We start from the raw sequence: 16,339 nt of genomic DNA on the forward strand, positions 1-16,339 counted from the left end.
TCTGTTATCTTTCCTTTCTAGATTGTTGCCAGGATCTAGGAGCACCTTAAAGTTTGAGAGTAAATAAATATGTGTCTCAGTGAGGCAGTGGCAATCCTGGTGCTGTTCCTCCTTGAAGACAGCCTGAATGATGTGGCAGGGCACCCTCCAGGCTCAATTTCCTTGATGCCAGTGTCAGGCTCAGAACAGGTTTGCTCTGAGCCATTTTCACCAGATGTCCATCTCCCTCCTGTTCCCTCTGCTGCTTCTTGCCCTGTTCACTTTAGAGGGTGTCATTTTCCTCCCAGCACTGCTCTCCTGGGCTCTGTGTCCCTCACCTTACCCCAAAGGTTTCCATCTGTGCCCCCCTCAGTCCCTGCCAGCCCTGGCAGAGTGCTGCCGCAGTGGTTTGTCACTGCACTGCCATCCGTGATGCTGCTGGGGCTTCCCCGGAGCTTCTTAGCCAGGATTTGACTAATCTCCTTCTCAGGAAAGCACAGGGGCCAGGAAATAGCTTTTGGCAGCTGGTGTCATGCCTCCAGAGCGTGCATCTGTGTCATGGGTAGAGAGTTATGTTGTCCTTGATGAAGAAACAGTGGGAGATGGATTATCCCGTGAGTTAGCTGACAGGAACTAATCAAATGTGCTTGACAGCTAAATGAAGCTGTCTGTCAGCATTATTTTACTCTCCATTGTAATTTCTGACCAGTCAAGAGTGTTCCCTTATCAAGGAAGTGTGGGAGATCCTGCAGCAGAGAGTACAAGCACCTGGATTCACACTTACAAGGGATTTTCACATTAATTATAGACGATGGCCAAGGACAGTCTACCTGCAGATGTTAGAAAATTAAAGAGGATCCACAGTTACCATGACATTTCTCTAGCTCAGAGGATGTCATTTTTGGGACACTTCACTGAAAGTCCTCAGAGTCAGTTCTAAAAATGCTCTAATCTGCTTTCATAGATGACGGCAGCAGGAGCAGATGGATGAGTAATGGGAGTTAGGATGGTAGCACTACCAAAGCAAATTATCCCATGAGGACACTTGGGGACGGTGTGAATACTTACTTTGTATGGGGAAACTGAGGCAAGAGGAGTGAAGGGAGTATCCAGAGTCATTCTGGACATCTGCCAGATGAGGATGTTAGCACAGACATTCAGACTTCCTGAAGCCTCTTCAGGGTGAGTCTTTCCCTTGAGTTCATGTGTTATGCAGCTGGCAGTTTCCCTGCTTTGCTCCAGAGAGCCTCTTTTCCCCCCTCTCATTAGAAGGAAGCTAAATCTCAGCCTGAGATCAGAAGCCCTCTTGGCCACAAGGCATCCTCACAGCACTGGGTGGTGTCACTGATGTGTAGTACAGTGACTTTTAGGTGTAGCTTTCTTGGTTATCTCTGTGTGGCATGGGAGGAGGACAGGCATCTATAGGTAGTCTGGAGTGATGGAGAATATGCCACTGGATGGGGTAGTGGGAACCAGCCTTGGTGTAGGAAGTCCCACCTGGAATCACTAACAGGGTTGGGAAGCACCAGTGTAGCCTAGAGAGAGCCTCCAAGGGATTTATTGTCCCCTTCAGGAGTCACCTGCTGTCACAGCAGCAGCTCAGCAGCATGTTCTTGAGCATCACTAACCACCTCAATGTTTCTTTCTCCCAGTTGTCACAGATGAAACCCTGAGCTTCATCCAGAAAAGTCGGCGTCTGCTTGTTGTCCTGAGCCCAAACTACGTCTTGCAGGGGACACAGGCCCTGCTGGAGCTCAAGGCTGGCCTAGAGAATATGGCCTCCAAGGGCAACATCAAAGTCATTCTAGTGCAGTACAAAGCCATCAAGAAGAGCAAAGTGAAGGAACTGAAGCAGGCCAAGGCAGCCTTGAATGTCATTAAATGGAAAGGAGAGAAATCCAAGTTCCCAAAGGGCAGGTTCTGGAAGCAGCTGCAGGTGGAAATGCCAGTGAAAAAAATTAGCAGGAGTTTAAGCCTTGATGGGTTGATGCATATCCCTGAAAAATGTTTGACCCAGTCAGAAAACAAACCAAAACACACCTCAAAAATCCACAAGTTAGGCCAGGGAGTGGGGAGGAACTCAGGGTTTTTTCCATGAAGGACCATGTCCCAAGCATTTCAGAGGATAGTCATGTTTTCCCTGCAGCTTTGATATTGCTCTGTCATTAGAAATGAAGATGCAAACACCTGCTTTCTGCAAATGTATGTCCTTGTTATCAACCACACGAGCCCTGGGCTTAAGGTTTAAATTTGCTGTCTAGGTGGGATGCATCCAGCACCTTGTGATAGCATGGCCAGTACTCCTAGATCCAGTTCCTATGGGACCTTCATTAGCATCCAGGACAGAGCTTCTTTCCAGTCCTAAGTAACTTCACTCCTTTGTGGTCCTCAGTCCCTGTTGCAGAGGCTGAGGAACAATTTGCAAGGTGGCTCCAGTGTGGAGCCTTTCCTGCATGTCCCAGGTCTGTAGTCCCAATCACTTGTGGGATTACAGACTCCTGCTGCACTGTGGGGAGCGTGGAATTTTGAAGCTCCTCATCTCTGTTCCCCAAATTTCCTTTGAAGCAGATGCATCCAGGTAGTTTGGCAATGGGAAATGGCTGTTACAGAAGTATTAAAAAAACCCCCACAACTGTACTGGGTGCTATTTGTATTGTAGCACATGTAGGAACAAGTGTCCCAATCTCTGGGACTCTGCAGTCTCACAAGTGCCCCAGATCCTTCAGAGCTGCTTGTAATCCAGGGAAATCTTTCATGAGTGCAGGCTGTGGAGCATGTGAGAGATGTTTATTTGTAGAGTAAACTCAGGGACTTCACAAGCACTACAAGGAACCCCAATGTACTACTGAACCTGCCTACTCTCTGTGCCACTAGCTGGGGGAAAGCATCATGCAAGGTGCTTCCAAGATCTTTGGAATAACATGGATATAAGTACAACTCAGAATGACATCCCAGAAACTTACTTGAATTTCCTAAAAGCTACTAGTTCTGTCCATGTAGGTAAGACTGTGAGGACTGTGAGGCTGAGAAAGCTGGGGATGTTCTCCCTGGAGAAGGCTTTTTGTGACCTTTCAGTGCTTAAAGGGAGCTTACAAGAAAAGTGGGGACAGACTTTTTAGTAGTGCCTTTTGCAATTACCCCTTTATGAACAAGGAGTAATGATTTTAAACTAAAAGAGAATAGATTCAGACTGCATTGAAGGAGGACATCTTTTACAATGAGGGTGGTAGAACACTGGCACAAGTTGCCAAGGGAGGTAGATGCCCCATCCCTGCAACCATTCAAGGCCAGGTTGGACAAGGTTGTGAGCAATCTGATCCAGCTGAATATATCCCTGCTTATTGCAGGGAGGGTGGCCTTTGAAGGTGCTTCCCAACCCAAGTTATTCTATGATTTTATAATGACTCTCTTCAATGCCTGGTTTTGAACAACGTCACCACTTCTAATCCAGGGTTTAGGTTTAAACTAGCTTTGGCTTTACAAAGCAAGTCTCTCCCCATCTTGATTCTAGCCCAAAGCTGCAGAACAGAGAGTGTATCTCAGCTTCTGCAACATTTGCACAAAACAGAAGCACAAAACCCCGCTGTGTAGGTGTCCTTGCTTCAGCAGGAGAGGGTATGGTGAGTTTACCTCCATCACACAGTTCATGCTGAGGAGGGGGGTTTAATCTCTCCTGTAGGACAAACCAAAGCACAGTGGGGCCCTGGCATTGACTGGTGCTGTGGTTCACAATGTTGTCAAATAAAACTTCAGGCTCTGGAGGTGTCTCCACACTCCTGCAGCTCTTAGTGCAAGGACCTGCCCACTTAATTGTGGAGTTCAGTATTACACACACCAAGTGCATACTTATTTTTATTAGTGATGGTTGCTCCTGAGTCACCTTTGACTCATGCATTTATTCTCTTGGTGTCCAGTGGGTGAGGCATTAGCATTTATAATGGTACTATAAAAGCACTACAATTAGGAGTCTATGCACTATTCACCCAGCTGAGCTGGGAGCTTTGAGGGCGTCCCAGTAAAAAGCCCAGCCTTAAAGGTGTGGGACTGAATGGTGTCAGGAAAGCCTTTTGCCCTTTGCAAAAAGCATTTTAGGGTTAATAATGTTATTCCAGGGCTGCAGGGAGCTACAGCCCCCCATGCCCTTAGTCAGGTACTGTATGTTGTGTTTAGGAGTGGTACCCCACAATTCAGGGCTCCCCCTGAAACCATGTGCCCCTTATTTTCTCCCTCTCCCTTCTTCTGCAGAGGGAGGGAGAGGAGAATTGGAGGCACAAAAGGTAAAGATCCTGCCATGAGATAAGAAAAATTTACTGGAAACAATAATGTGATAAGAAAATGAACATTAACAACAACAATATTGGTGATAGAGGGTACAAGAAATGAATAATTCCCATGGACAAACCCCCTGATAATTTACCATTCCTTCTGCTGCCTTCACTGGCCCAGCTGCGCTGTGCTGGGACCCTTTCTCTCCAAAAGAGACCCCCTTCCCTCCACCTCTTGCAAATGCAAGGTGGTGTAGAATAACTTCAGTGTCCTGGACGTGCCCCCTCCTGACTACTGCAAAAACTAACCCTGTCCTGGCTGGAACCAGGACACTGTACAGATGCCTAACAAATAGGGCTTCTTTCTTACCGTCCTCTTCATCTTTCCCACCCCAAGTAAGCTTTGATTTAAGCAGGTAGAATTGCAGTCAGCTTCACTGGAGGCAGTGGAGCTCCTCATCTGCTCAGAGGTGCTTAAAAGTTTTATTATGAGCTTTTCTACTGTGGTTGTCTGTGGAGGGACAGAGCTGCTTCCCACACTCCAGAAAACTTCATTTATAAGAGATAGCACCCAAACCCGTGCTCGGCTTTGTGAACCCATTGCAACCCTCTCATTGTGCCCAGCTTCACCTTTTTGTTTGTGTTTTAAGCATCTCTGTAATCAGCTGCCAGATCTGCAGGCAGAGGGAAGGCCCTGAAGCCAAACAGAGCTGTATTAGGTTCCATTTAATTTTTAAAAGATCAGCTCCCAAATACTCATAAATTGAATTGACATCTCAGACCTCACCACATCATATCTCACTTTTACCCGAGTTACCAAGAGGTTTTATGCTGATGTTTTAGTAAGTCTGATCATTTTAGGAAGTTAAATCCACCTCAGGTATTTTGCTGATTTTATTGGAAGAGTTGTCCAAATAATTAATAGGCCTGGACTTTCTCAGGCATACACTGCAGTGGCCTTTGGTGTCATTGCAACCAGGGTTACTGAGAGACATCAGCAGAGCAGCCACAAGGCAAAAGGTGTGATGGTTTGGAAGGGGCCTGAGAGGTCAGAGAGAAGGAGCAGTGTGGAAGGAACAGTCCAGAGGCAGGTCCCACTCACCAGGAGCTTTACCACTGGCTTTGCTGGGTATTTCAGGCCAAGGGTAAAGCCCAGTCCCAACTGTAAAGTAGATGTGCAAGTGCCTCAGATATGCCTGTCATTTCATTCTATTCCACATGCAGTTTCCATTGTTGGATTCTGTCACAGCATCCATCTGAATCAGTTGATTTGAGTTTCTGTGCTCTAACCTAACATTTATCAACATGCAGCTCATGCAAAGTTCCTCATTGTTTTTTCATTGGGAAACAGCGTGGCACAAATTGGAAAAAATATCTTGCCTTCCCGTGCTGTTTGATGTTGTACAGCTGTTGCAGAGTTTTCCCTTTTCTGTATGTTTTTGCCTTTGTGTGATTTGGTTTGTGAAGTGTCAGTATTATTTTATTTTGCTTTTCAATAAAACATTTTCATTTTTGCATTTCAGTCCTTGTGCATTTCTCATAAGTACCATCTTCCCATTACGTCTGCAAAATGCTGTTAAAGAAAGATGATTGTGGGTAGTCCAAGCATCAAGATCATTTGGGGCTTCTCCTTGGAATGGGACATTTTCCTGGCTGTTTCCTGCTGTGCCTGCAGAGGCACCTGAGCTCCCAGGACCACCCAAGCAGAAACACAGTGACACACAGCACTCAGAGGTCTCACAGCAGTGGACACGTACACACAGAAAGTCTCTGATCTGAAGAGTGCTCACTTGGCAATCACCAGACAGAAAGATGGGAAGGCAACATAATCTCTGCTTTAAATATCAAATCAGAATTTTAGAAATCTGCCAAACCCACAGAAATCAAACTCACTCTCAGGCTACTTTGCCCATCAGTTTCTAGGTTCAGTGAGATTCGTATTTTCTCATCCAAGTCACTTTCTTGCCCATTTCCCATGTTTGCCTGCCTGCAGGTAAGTTGAGAGACAGCCCAGCACTTGCAGACCATTAGCAAAATGAGTACCTGTGACCATCTTTGGATTTGAGGTTTATGGATATGGGATCTGTGACCATAATTCTTATAATCTGTTGCATCTTTGGGGTGAACTGGGGAGACACAAGTAAACCAGTAAAAATAGGCAGTGCCTTTTGTAAACATTTAGTAAAGATGGAAGGTTTTGTAGTACAAAGCAGATAACCAAGAGTATTGAATCCCCAGGCCCCTGCAGTGTTATTGCTGTCTGTCCCATCCAGTGCTGTTTCACTGAGGGGGAAGATCCTACCTGCACACTGAAGTGAAGTGTCTGCTCAGGATTTTTCCTGAGCTGGGTAAACATTGCAAACTGAACATCCCAAGGTATCCTGGTCAGCCAAGTCTAAATGCATCCCTTTCTCAAAATCAAATATATCTTTGGAAATTTGAACACCTTCCTTGCAAAAAAAAACCAAACAACAAGTCACAAAAAAAAAAAAAGACTGTCGAAAAACATGAGTGTCAAAATTAAAAGTCTCAAAAAGCGTTGCAAATTCAAAATTGATAAAAGAAAACCAGCACTGTCACCTCAATCAAAACATTTCATTTCAGCAGCATCAGAGTCATTTATGTTAATTGAACCTGGGCTTTTTGAACAGGCAGGTAGACCTCCTAGGGGCTGCTCCTGCTTACATTTTGCTGTGGTTCTGTGATTCCAGTTTCAAAAAGAAAGACCTTTCAAACAGCAAAAGAGCTTTTTCTTTCACAAACTGTTGAAGCCTGGCTGTTTTCAAAATAGATTTCAATCACTTGTAGAAAAGTTTGAATGAGGTCTGGACTTAGGAATTGCTGCCAATTCTTTATGCCTTTGAAATAAGGTGGTAAAAACTCATGATGGTAAGTGACAACTCTGACAGAACTGACTATCATCTACTTTTGGTTTCAATGAATCCGAGTTGCCCTGTGTGTGTTGGGGGTAAAACTCCCACTAACCTTTTTATACAAGAAGAAAAACCCCTCAAAATAATTTGATTTTAATTCCAGTATTTTATTATCCCAACAGTGCCCTACTTTCTCCATTAGCATTTTACTGTATGATCATTTTTTCTATCTGGGTCTCCAAATAATCTAGTGACAATGAGTTTTACAGCTAGTCATACTTCTTTGAAAAGTACTGCTCTGTACCATATTAAAATAAGGTGCATTCAGATGCAACACAGTGCACCTTTTGCTGTGAGATAAGAGACAGCCAAGTGCTGGGAGAATCAAGAGGCATTGCCATTGCAGGGAAGGAACAGTATTTTTATTCATATAAAGGAGCAGTGTTCCACTGTCAGGGAGAGAGGAGAGTCTCCAGCCTGAGGAATGAAGGCTTTAGCAGTGTGAAATGGAAGGGAAGCAGGAGGTAGCTCTTCTTACCAGAACAGCTCTTTGAAAGACACTCCTAGAGGCAGATTTTTCTCTCTGAATGTGCAAGAGCTCTTTCTCTAATGATCCTTGTCTTGCTTGAACACCAATTTGTCCTTGGGTCCCCTCTCATCTCAGGCACCAGCATTTCGTAAGTGTATGGGTTTTTAAAGTTTTTTCCTGTTTTATTACTCAGCTTTTGTTAAAGAGCTGAGTGCCACAGCCATATAGTTCCCATCCTTTCCACTGCTCACCCTTTAGCCACTACACTTTCAATATACTTTCTGTGTCCCAAGCCACAGGTAGAAGTCCAAGGACATCCTTCAGGTTTGCTGCTTTTCAAAACTGGTAATAAAAGAGATGTTGCTCTTGCCTAGCACCATTTCAGCTAAGCTTCTTCCTGAGCTTTACAACTTGCAATTAATCCCAAGAAATGCTTTGAAGGACAGTGTTTCCACCCCCCATCATGCTTATGGGAACTGGTGGAGGGGTTTAAGGCTGACATTTTTGCTTTCTAAATTTGGAGGTTTCTTCTTAAAGATGAGAGAGCATGACAGGGGCGAGGTGGGTCAGCCCCTGCAGTTTGAGCTGGGGCAGGATGACGTGATTGCTTTGATCCCCTAATGCAAAGAATTGCTCAAGCTGTGGGCAGGTGGTTCCCAAACAAGACCCACCCTTTATCAAATACCTGCACTTCTCTGGGCGTGATCGGTGCTGTGCAGAAGTCAGAGTACAATCATGGCATATCCTGGCTTCTCATTTACCTCCTCAGCCTTCTCAAAAACCCTCTGCAGAGCACAAATGCTGCCAGCAGGAGAGTGGGCAAGTTGAAAGTCACAGAGCTTGTGCCAGGTTTCCCTCTGTGGGAGGAGGGATCTGTGTAGGTATGCCACCAAACAGCTTCCTCAGCTTTTCTCTCCCCACTCCCTCCTCCTTGTGCACCCCAATTCCTCTGCCCTTGTACTCTTAGATACCACTGAAGCCGTGTTCGACTTCATCCAGAGGAGCCGCAGGATGATCGTGGTCCTGAGCCCCGACTACCTGACAGAGAAGAGCATCAGCCTTCTGGAGTTCAAGCTGGGCATCATGTGCCAGAACGCCATCGCCACCAAGCTGATCGTGGTGGAGTACAGGCCGCTGCAGTGCACCCACCCCAGCATCCTCCAGCTGAAGGAATCCGTCTCCTTCGTCACCTGGAAGGGGGAGAAGTCCAAGCGCTCGGGCTCGCAGTTCTGGAAGGCGCTGCGGCTGGCGCTGCCCCTGCGCAGCCTGAGCGCCAGCGCCGGCTGGAACGAGAGCTGCTCCTCGCAGTCCGACATCAGCCTGGACCCCGTGCAGAGGAGACGGAGCCGCTTGAAAGGGCAGCCCGAGCCCCGGGGCGCCACTCCTGTGACTCTGACCCGCGCAGGGACGGCCTCGGCCTCCGAGTCCAAGGCCAAGCAGCGTGCCAAGCACTTCCTGACGTGCCGGTGCTGCGGGACCTCCTGCAATGGCAGCAGCAGACACAAGCAGCAGGCCGTGGCCGAGCCCAGGTGGGACAGTCAGCTCTGCAACCCGGGCTCGGGCCGGCCGCCGGCACAGGGCCCTCAGGGCAGGGGCCGAGCCGAGCCCCCGCCGGCGCAGGGCCCCGCTCTGGCCCTCTGCCATTACAGTGACCTGTCAAACAACAACGACTTCTACGTGCTCTGACCCACAGGCCGAAGCATTGCTGGTGCTGGCCCGCTGAAAGGAACTCGCTGCGGCCTCAGGATATTTTTACCGTGTCGCAGGCTGGCACGGTGCCACTGTCACTGCTCCGCCTGCATAGAGGACTGCAACAATGCCACTGCTGGTGACCTGGGCCAGGGACCTGCAGCCACGCACAGAGCAGCGGCTGGGGCCTTCCTGCCCGGCTGCTTCTCCTGAATTTAAATTACAAAGTGGAGCTGAAAAGGCGTTTCTCTGGCGTTGCTTTTCCACACCGTGGCTGTGTTTGCAGCAGGGCTGCTGCAGGGGTCGGGTACAGGAGGGCAGGGCCCGAGCTGGGGCGTGGGAGGGAGGGAGCAGGGAGAGCCATCCTGCTGGCAGTAACCCCTGGGGAAAAGGCAGCCTGCATTTTGCAAAGTCAAAAACTTTGCTAATGAGGGTAATGGGAGCCCCTGCCACTGCAGTTATGCACTATGGTCTAAAAGAACTTGCTCAACAGTTTCAAGACAAGCCCTTTCTCTCGAAATAAAATTGATTTCTTTAACCTGCTGTTGTGAAAAGTTCCATAGGAACTGGTAAATGCTGTATGTTCACCAGGCAGTGCCTGGAGATGTGGTTTGCCCAAGCTGGCTGAGGTCACCTCCTGTTCCCTGAGCTTGCAGTGTGCTCCTGGGCTTGCTCCCTATCTCTGCTTCACCATATGAGGAATTTGTTCTGTCAGTTGAGAGGCCTTCCACACAGGAGGAAAGAAAACCATTACAGGGAATATGATTAAAAAAATTCTGTGAGTAGCCAATGAGCCCAGGGATAGGAGCAAGACCTCAAACGCTCACAGAAAACCTCCGGCGCTGAATCTGAGGGGTCAAAACTCAACCACACTTCATTAAATAACCAAAAGAGCCTTTGAACAGTCTCCCTGGGGCTGCTGTTTCATCAGTCTGTTGAGCTGGCTGTCGGCAGTGTTTCCCATTCTTCTCCTGCACTGAAAACTTAATTTGCCTCATTCCACATTGTGTAAGGACTTCTCTCCCCACCAAGGAAGGGTGCTAATCCTGGCAGCCAGTTGCTCGCCTTCAGCTGATGCTTTGGCATGACAGATCTGCTAATACACTGCATTTGTTTCCTTTCCCTGAGACCAAAAAAGGTCTCCTTCACCACTCTAGTCAGTCCAGTAATTGTGTATCAGATTGACAAGTAATTATTTTTCTTCTGCCTTGAAAATATGATCTGAGCCCTTGGGCTACAGGGTCTGGTGGCCTCAGGACCTTTATCTGATGGCCTCAGGTGAACTTGCTGGAGCTGTGAGGAAGAACAGGGCCATGTCTCACCCATTTTAATAGTGCTGAAATCCAGTTATAATTCATATATCACTTTCCTTCCCTCAGCAGACCCTCTTCCTCAGTATTGCCCTGACTTTTTCCTTTCCTTTCCTTCTGAGATCAAGCACAGCTGACAGCTCTCCTGTTAGAAGCCTCTGTGAGCTGAATCCTAACAGCCTCCCGCAACAGACTGAGAAATAGGAACCAAAAAACCTGGTGCTGAGTCAATCTAAATTAAAAAAAAGGCAACAAACCCCTACCAACTCATAGGAGTTAAAAATTCAGATACTGGAGAAGTTTCCAGGTGTGGATTTCTCTCTAATTTCCATCAGAAACATTGTAAATTGCTCAGAAAAGCTTTGTCCATATGTGGCTATTCTCAGTAATCAGAGGAGAAGCAGGAATGAGATATTTGGAGAGCAAGCTGACACAGTGCAGGATGTGTTGTGAGACGTAATCAAAATGCCATGAAATTACTCCAGTTGCTTACAATTAAATGTGGGATGGTACTGTCAGTGAGTCTGGTAGTGATGAAAAGTGCAGCTACAAAATATAAATAATTTGTAATCAATCAGCCTCCAGAGTCAACATATTTGTTATTTGTTGGCATTTAATCAGCTTTTATTTATGGACTTTGCCCTTATTTGAGTGTGGTATTGTCTCGGTTGACTACAACAATGGATAGAGGAAACAGCAGCTGGAGCTCCTCTCAGATGCTAAAAATGGCCAAATGCAGCCTTTTGGGGCAAACTGTCATCTCTTCACGAAAGAACAGATGCAAACTAGTAATGACCATTGCTTTTCCTGATGCTTCAACAGAGCTAGTGCAATTTTACCACTTCTTTTCTGACCCATCAAATGGATCCAGGGTCTTGTTTGCTCTCATAACAAATACTGAGACATGGTGGATTTCCAGTGTGTGCAGAGACCCTGCCTCCCAAGGCCAAGGTCCCAGAGGCCAAAGGCACATCATGTTGGAGGGATGTCTGAGCAAGGATATGGTAAGAAACCCTAGAACCAATTTCCATTGTGTTTGTCTCTCATGCTGAGGAAGGTGTTAGAGATACCCTATATCTCATCTCAATGTCCTACTTTAGGACCAGAACAAACTCATTGCAGTGTTGAATTCTGCTCTCTGAAAATCTGTAAAATCTGTTCATGTCCCATCTGACACCGACTGGTGCAGAGGGACTGTACTTGCTGCTCTCTTCTCTGATACCCGTGCATTTGCCAATTAAATACAAAAATGTCATCATTTCCAAAGTTAATTGGCAGCACAGTATTACAACCTCCTTCACCCCCCATGGTTCTTTCAAAAGAACAGTTCAGCAGGAGCAGAGTTAGTATATATGTACAATTTCTACTCTATCTTAATATAAAAACACTTATACAAAGTTGAATACCTATCTAAGGATGCAATGGTAGAAGGCTACCAGGTAATGATGTGCAGAGCCATTTGCACAATATTTCCACTGCTTCCTAGAGGTTTTTAAACTGTAGAAGGCTGGTGCTGTCAGGAAGACACTGAACATGGGTAACTAAACAGTTAGGGGGCAGAGAGAAGCCACATGGTCCATCTCAGCATCAACTTGTCTTCACTTTAGTGACTGCAGTGACTGTCCTGCTGCCTAGGAGGTCTCTCCCTAGCAAGTGCCACTGGACATGCCAATAATGGGCTGCTCCTCACATCTGAAATGCCATATGAATCACTAACCTGCAAGAACTACAAGAAACTCTCTTTCTAACATCAAACAGATTTTTATTCTCATCTGTTACACTAGATACTGATCTCAGAGCATCTGATTTAAGTGTATTTATAGCAGACATTTTTCCAAACAATGACAAGATTGTGAAGGAACCAACAGATGCCAGAAACAGGGGGAAAATGCTTCCAACCTTTAATCCTTGCTCCACATTTATATTTTATCTTCTGTGGTTGATTCACCACCAATATCTATGAAGGGCAGCACCACCTCTAGGATGGTGTTTGCCCTGTGTGACACACCCAGCCTAGGAGTATAACCCAGAGCCATGTCAAGCAGGGGAGGGCAGACCATATCAGGGTCTATAGGGGGATATATGTGCTCCCTGCTCACCACCCAGGCATTTGGCCTCACTGGACATCCAAAGAAATCTGGTGCTGTTCTGGAAAAACGCACCATGCAGGCTCCTTTTGCAAAGGTGTTAATGACACATAGAGATGCTACAGAACGGTTTACAGAAGAATATGACTTGAATTCTTTGTAGCACCAGACACAGTAATGGCCAGACATCAGGGGACACAGCATTTCCACCGATGTTCCTGTAATCAGGCTAATGATTTGTACTTCACTAAAATGTATCTGCCACCAACTCATTTGGCTTGAAAACGCCAATGAGTTTCCCAACTCATCAGTATTTGTTCAAGTGAATATTCAGCCTCAGCCTTAATATTGTGTCTGATTGTTGTGTAAACTGGGTTTTGCTTCCAGATGGGGTGATGGTTCTACGCCTCTGCTGCAGCAAAGAGACTTTTCAGGTATTTTTCTGTCTGTGGGAGTACTTGCACTCTATTGCCAAATCATCTGACAATCCATTGCCCATGAAAGGATTTTGTTTTCCAAAAGATTTTCTTCCTTTTCTTTGCTATTAATAATTTTCAGACCATAGGTGGCAAAGTGTCTCTCCTGTTGCCTGGGCTGAACAAGGAACTGAAGTCCCTGACCTGCAGGAATTCTCTGCTTCCCACTGACTCTCTTCTTCATCCCACTGCATCTCAGTGGGAAACCGGAATTGATTGCCTGTTGTGTCCAACACCTTTCCCAAGGAAGTGCTAGGGCTGAGGTGTCTCTGGGCATTCCACTGGCATGGTCTTAGATGAATTTTTGTTACAGTGCTCTGTGCCTGCTTGGGGCCAGTTCATCAGGCAAGGCAGATCACGTTGCATGCTTGGTGAAGCGGGAAATGGCGATGACAGGCAATCCTTGTTCCATCTGCCGTGGTTATTAGCAAATGATGTTTTATTTATCTCCAGATCAGCCATGAAGACACTGAGACACTGACTCCCATCAGAAACTTGTTCAATAACGAGCTTTTACCTTCTGAGATCTATAGGTTAATGGATGAAGAACCAAAAGCCTACTATTAATGTGTGCAGGGTGATGCTTACAAAACATTACCACATCTATGTACCCACAGTTACAGCCAAGCTGGAAGTACTATTGATGGAAAAAGGTAATTTGGGAATATCTGATCCCATTGAGCTATTTTCACTGGCTACTGCTGATTACAGTGACACCTTGAAATTTCACATATGGGCAGTTACATATTGAGAAGTCTGGGAATGAGCCTGCAGTGAACTAGACAGAATCACAAAGAACTTGAGTTTTCCATTCACAGCAAATCCCTTTTCTTTGATTTTATTTTTTCCCTCCTCTTCTGTCTTCAAGCAGAACAAAATCAACACAAGACATCAAAATTTTCCATGAAAATGGAAAATGTGTGATTGCCATTTAAAATTATATTTTATTTAACATAAACAAGTTTTGGAAAGTTTTTAAACAAAGCTCAAAATGTGCTATACTGAGAGTGTCAAAATCAGTCTGGTATTTCACTTCTGTTTGCTTACAGCATGCTTTGTTAAGACTAGTGCCTTTTAAAACATTTCAACTTAAATGAAAACAGCATTTTCCTTTGGAAAGCAGATTTCATTATAAACACATCAGATCTGCATTAGTTATAAGTGCCCTTTTCTACATATTGGCTCAGCACTCTCAGTTTTCAGGGTCTGCAGTTTCCCACTCTGTTAAGATTTATTAAAGATTTAGGTCAGTGCTGCCATGAGCTCCCTAACCAGCCCTCTAGCAATTGAAAAGCCTCAAACTATATTCTTACAGCTTGCTGGAAAAAATCAACATGTTTGCATATCAGATTATATCAGCTCCTCAAGTCACACTTATGTTTGTGTATCAGGTCCAAGAACTTGGCTGTGGATAATACCTTACTAGCTCTTTCCTCTGTACACTGCCAACACAAATGGGGATGTATCTGCAGACAGCAATCCTTGCCTTCTGCTTTGCTCTCACTCTTTCTGTGCACACTCTTGCCACTGAAAGAAAATTCCTCCATTCATGCTTACATTTTAATTGCCTGCTCCTTTCTGGAGGCAAGCAAGAGTAACATCTATCATTTTGTTTCACATCTCTGCCTCGAAAGCATCTGCTCCATTTGGGGATGCAGGAGGGAGCAGCTGCTGGCTCCCATTCAGTGTCAGCCTCCCTGGCACATGTTCATTTACCTGCATTTAACATCAAACAGCATTTCAGACTCACTCCCTATCCATTTCAGATCTGCATACATGAAGAAAAAACACCCCAAACCAGCCAACAAATATCTGATGATTCCCCCTGATACCCGCACGTTTTGCCAGGTTTCATCCACTCCAGCAGCACGATACTGTCAGAGTCCTATCTGACACAAACAATAGTTTGGGCTCATTTGTCACCAATCTAGACTTGAATGAAGAAAAGTGAGGGTATCTGGGCTATGTTAACATGTAGCTACCACCCAGCTCCTCAAATAACCATCAGATCCCCTGCTAGGCTTCTCTGTTAGTGATGAGTTCCCAGTTTTCTGCTGGCTTGGCTTGATACTCGTAGTTCCCTTGAGGACTTCAAGGCTACAGTTTAATAAATGCCCACAGTGTCATCAGGATCCATTCATATCACTAATTTTAAGCATTCATTATTGCTTTTATGGGGGTTAGATAAGAAGACTTAAGTGGCTGGGCTAAGTTACCCTTTTCCCTGGGGACACCCTGCACTTCTGTTTCTTTTTGTTGTTATCAGTGAGCCAGACCTCTCCCACATGCTGCCTCTCACTCCTGCCAAGCTCCTACACACAGACATAATTGGGAAGATGCCCAGAGCTCACTCCAAACTTAATGCTTTGCTCAGTCCAGCTCAACTGCTTGCAATTCCTCTTACATGAATTTTATGCCAAGGGGGACCCAAGGTCACCACTTTGTAAAACTAGATCAAGATGATTTAGCTTCCCATCTTCTTTTCTAATTTAGCTACTCCTCTGTCTTGCCTGTCTTAATCTGAAGCTTCCTGATAACCATTGCCATGCACACAAGCAGCATCCAAATATTTCCAGCTGCTCTGCACACTGCCCTGACTATTGGAGAGGGACAGACTCAGCAGGTGGCTGGGACTCACCATCTGGCTCTACTCCATCCCAACCTGCTTGCTTGCTTTCTCTCTTATTCTTTTCTGAAGTACAGCAGTTTATCTCCTGTTCTTACACATCTCTGCTCCATCAGTAGCCAGATATTTCAGTCTCCAGCATATTCTTCCTCTCCATCCTCCATGGCTAAGGAACAGTGTGCCAGGTGCTGTGTGGATGTCAGGTGACTCCTCTAAGGGACTTTACTTTTATTTTGTGCAACCCCAGCTGTCTGACAGCAAACTTCCTCAAGGTACACTAAATTTGTTCAGTTTGGCCCTGCTTGCAGTGCAGGGGTCAACACAACAGATGCTTTGGAGCACTGACTTCATCAGCAAGCCTGGCCCACGTCTGTGTGCAGACGTCTGTCTGTCTGCCAGTTACACAAAATGCGGGAGCAGCCGGATCGGAGCAGCCTGCAGGGTGTCACCTCCTGTCACTGCCTGCTTCAGCTGGGTGACTGGCTTATATTTAGCCTCTAGTAGG

General features: G+C 45.9%; 1 protein-coding gene across 3 annotated transcripts in view; it reads left to right on the forward strand.

Moving 5' to 3' along the window:
* The window catches only part of IL1RAP (interleukin 1 receptor accessory protein), a 51,327-nt gene extending 40,149 nt beyond the window's left edge, over positions 1-11,178 (forward strand). For 2 of the 3 annotated variants that reach the window (XM_058031253.1, XM_058031255.1), the window contains exon 11: positions 8,614-11,178. In XM_058031253.1, the coding sequence (XP_057887236.1) occupies positions 8,614-9,332 (719 nt within the window). In that variant the 3' untranslated portion in view covers positions 9,333-11,178. Of the gene's footprint in view, positions 1-1,631; positions 5,767-8,613 lie in introns of those variants that run through there. The other variant, XM_058031256.1, reaches the window with a different exon arrangement.
* The last annotated feature ends 5,161 nt before the right edge of the window (positions 11,179-16,339 follow it).

The sequence above is a fragment of the Melospiza georgiana genome, chromosome 10 (genome assembly GCF_028018845.1).
Source record: "Melospiza georgiana isolate bMelGeo1 chromosome 10, bMelGeo1.pri, whole genome shotgun sequence".
Taxonomy (NCBI): domain Eukaryota; kingdom Metazoa; phylum Chordata; class Aves; order Passeriformes; family Passerellidae; genus Melospiza; species Melospiza georgiana.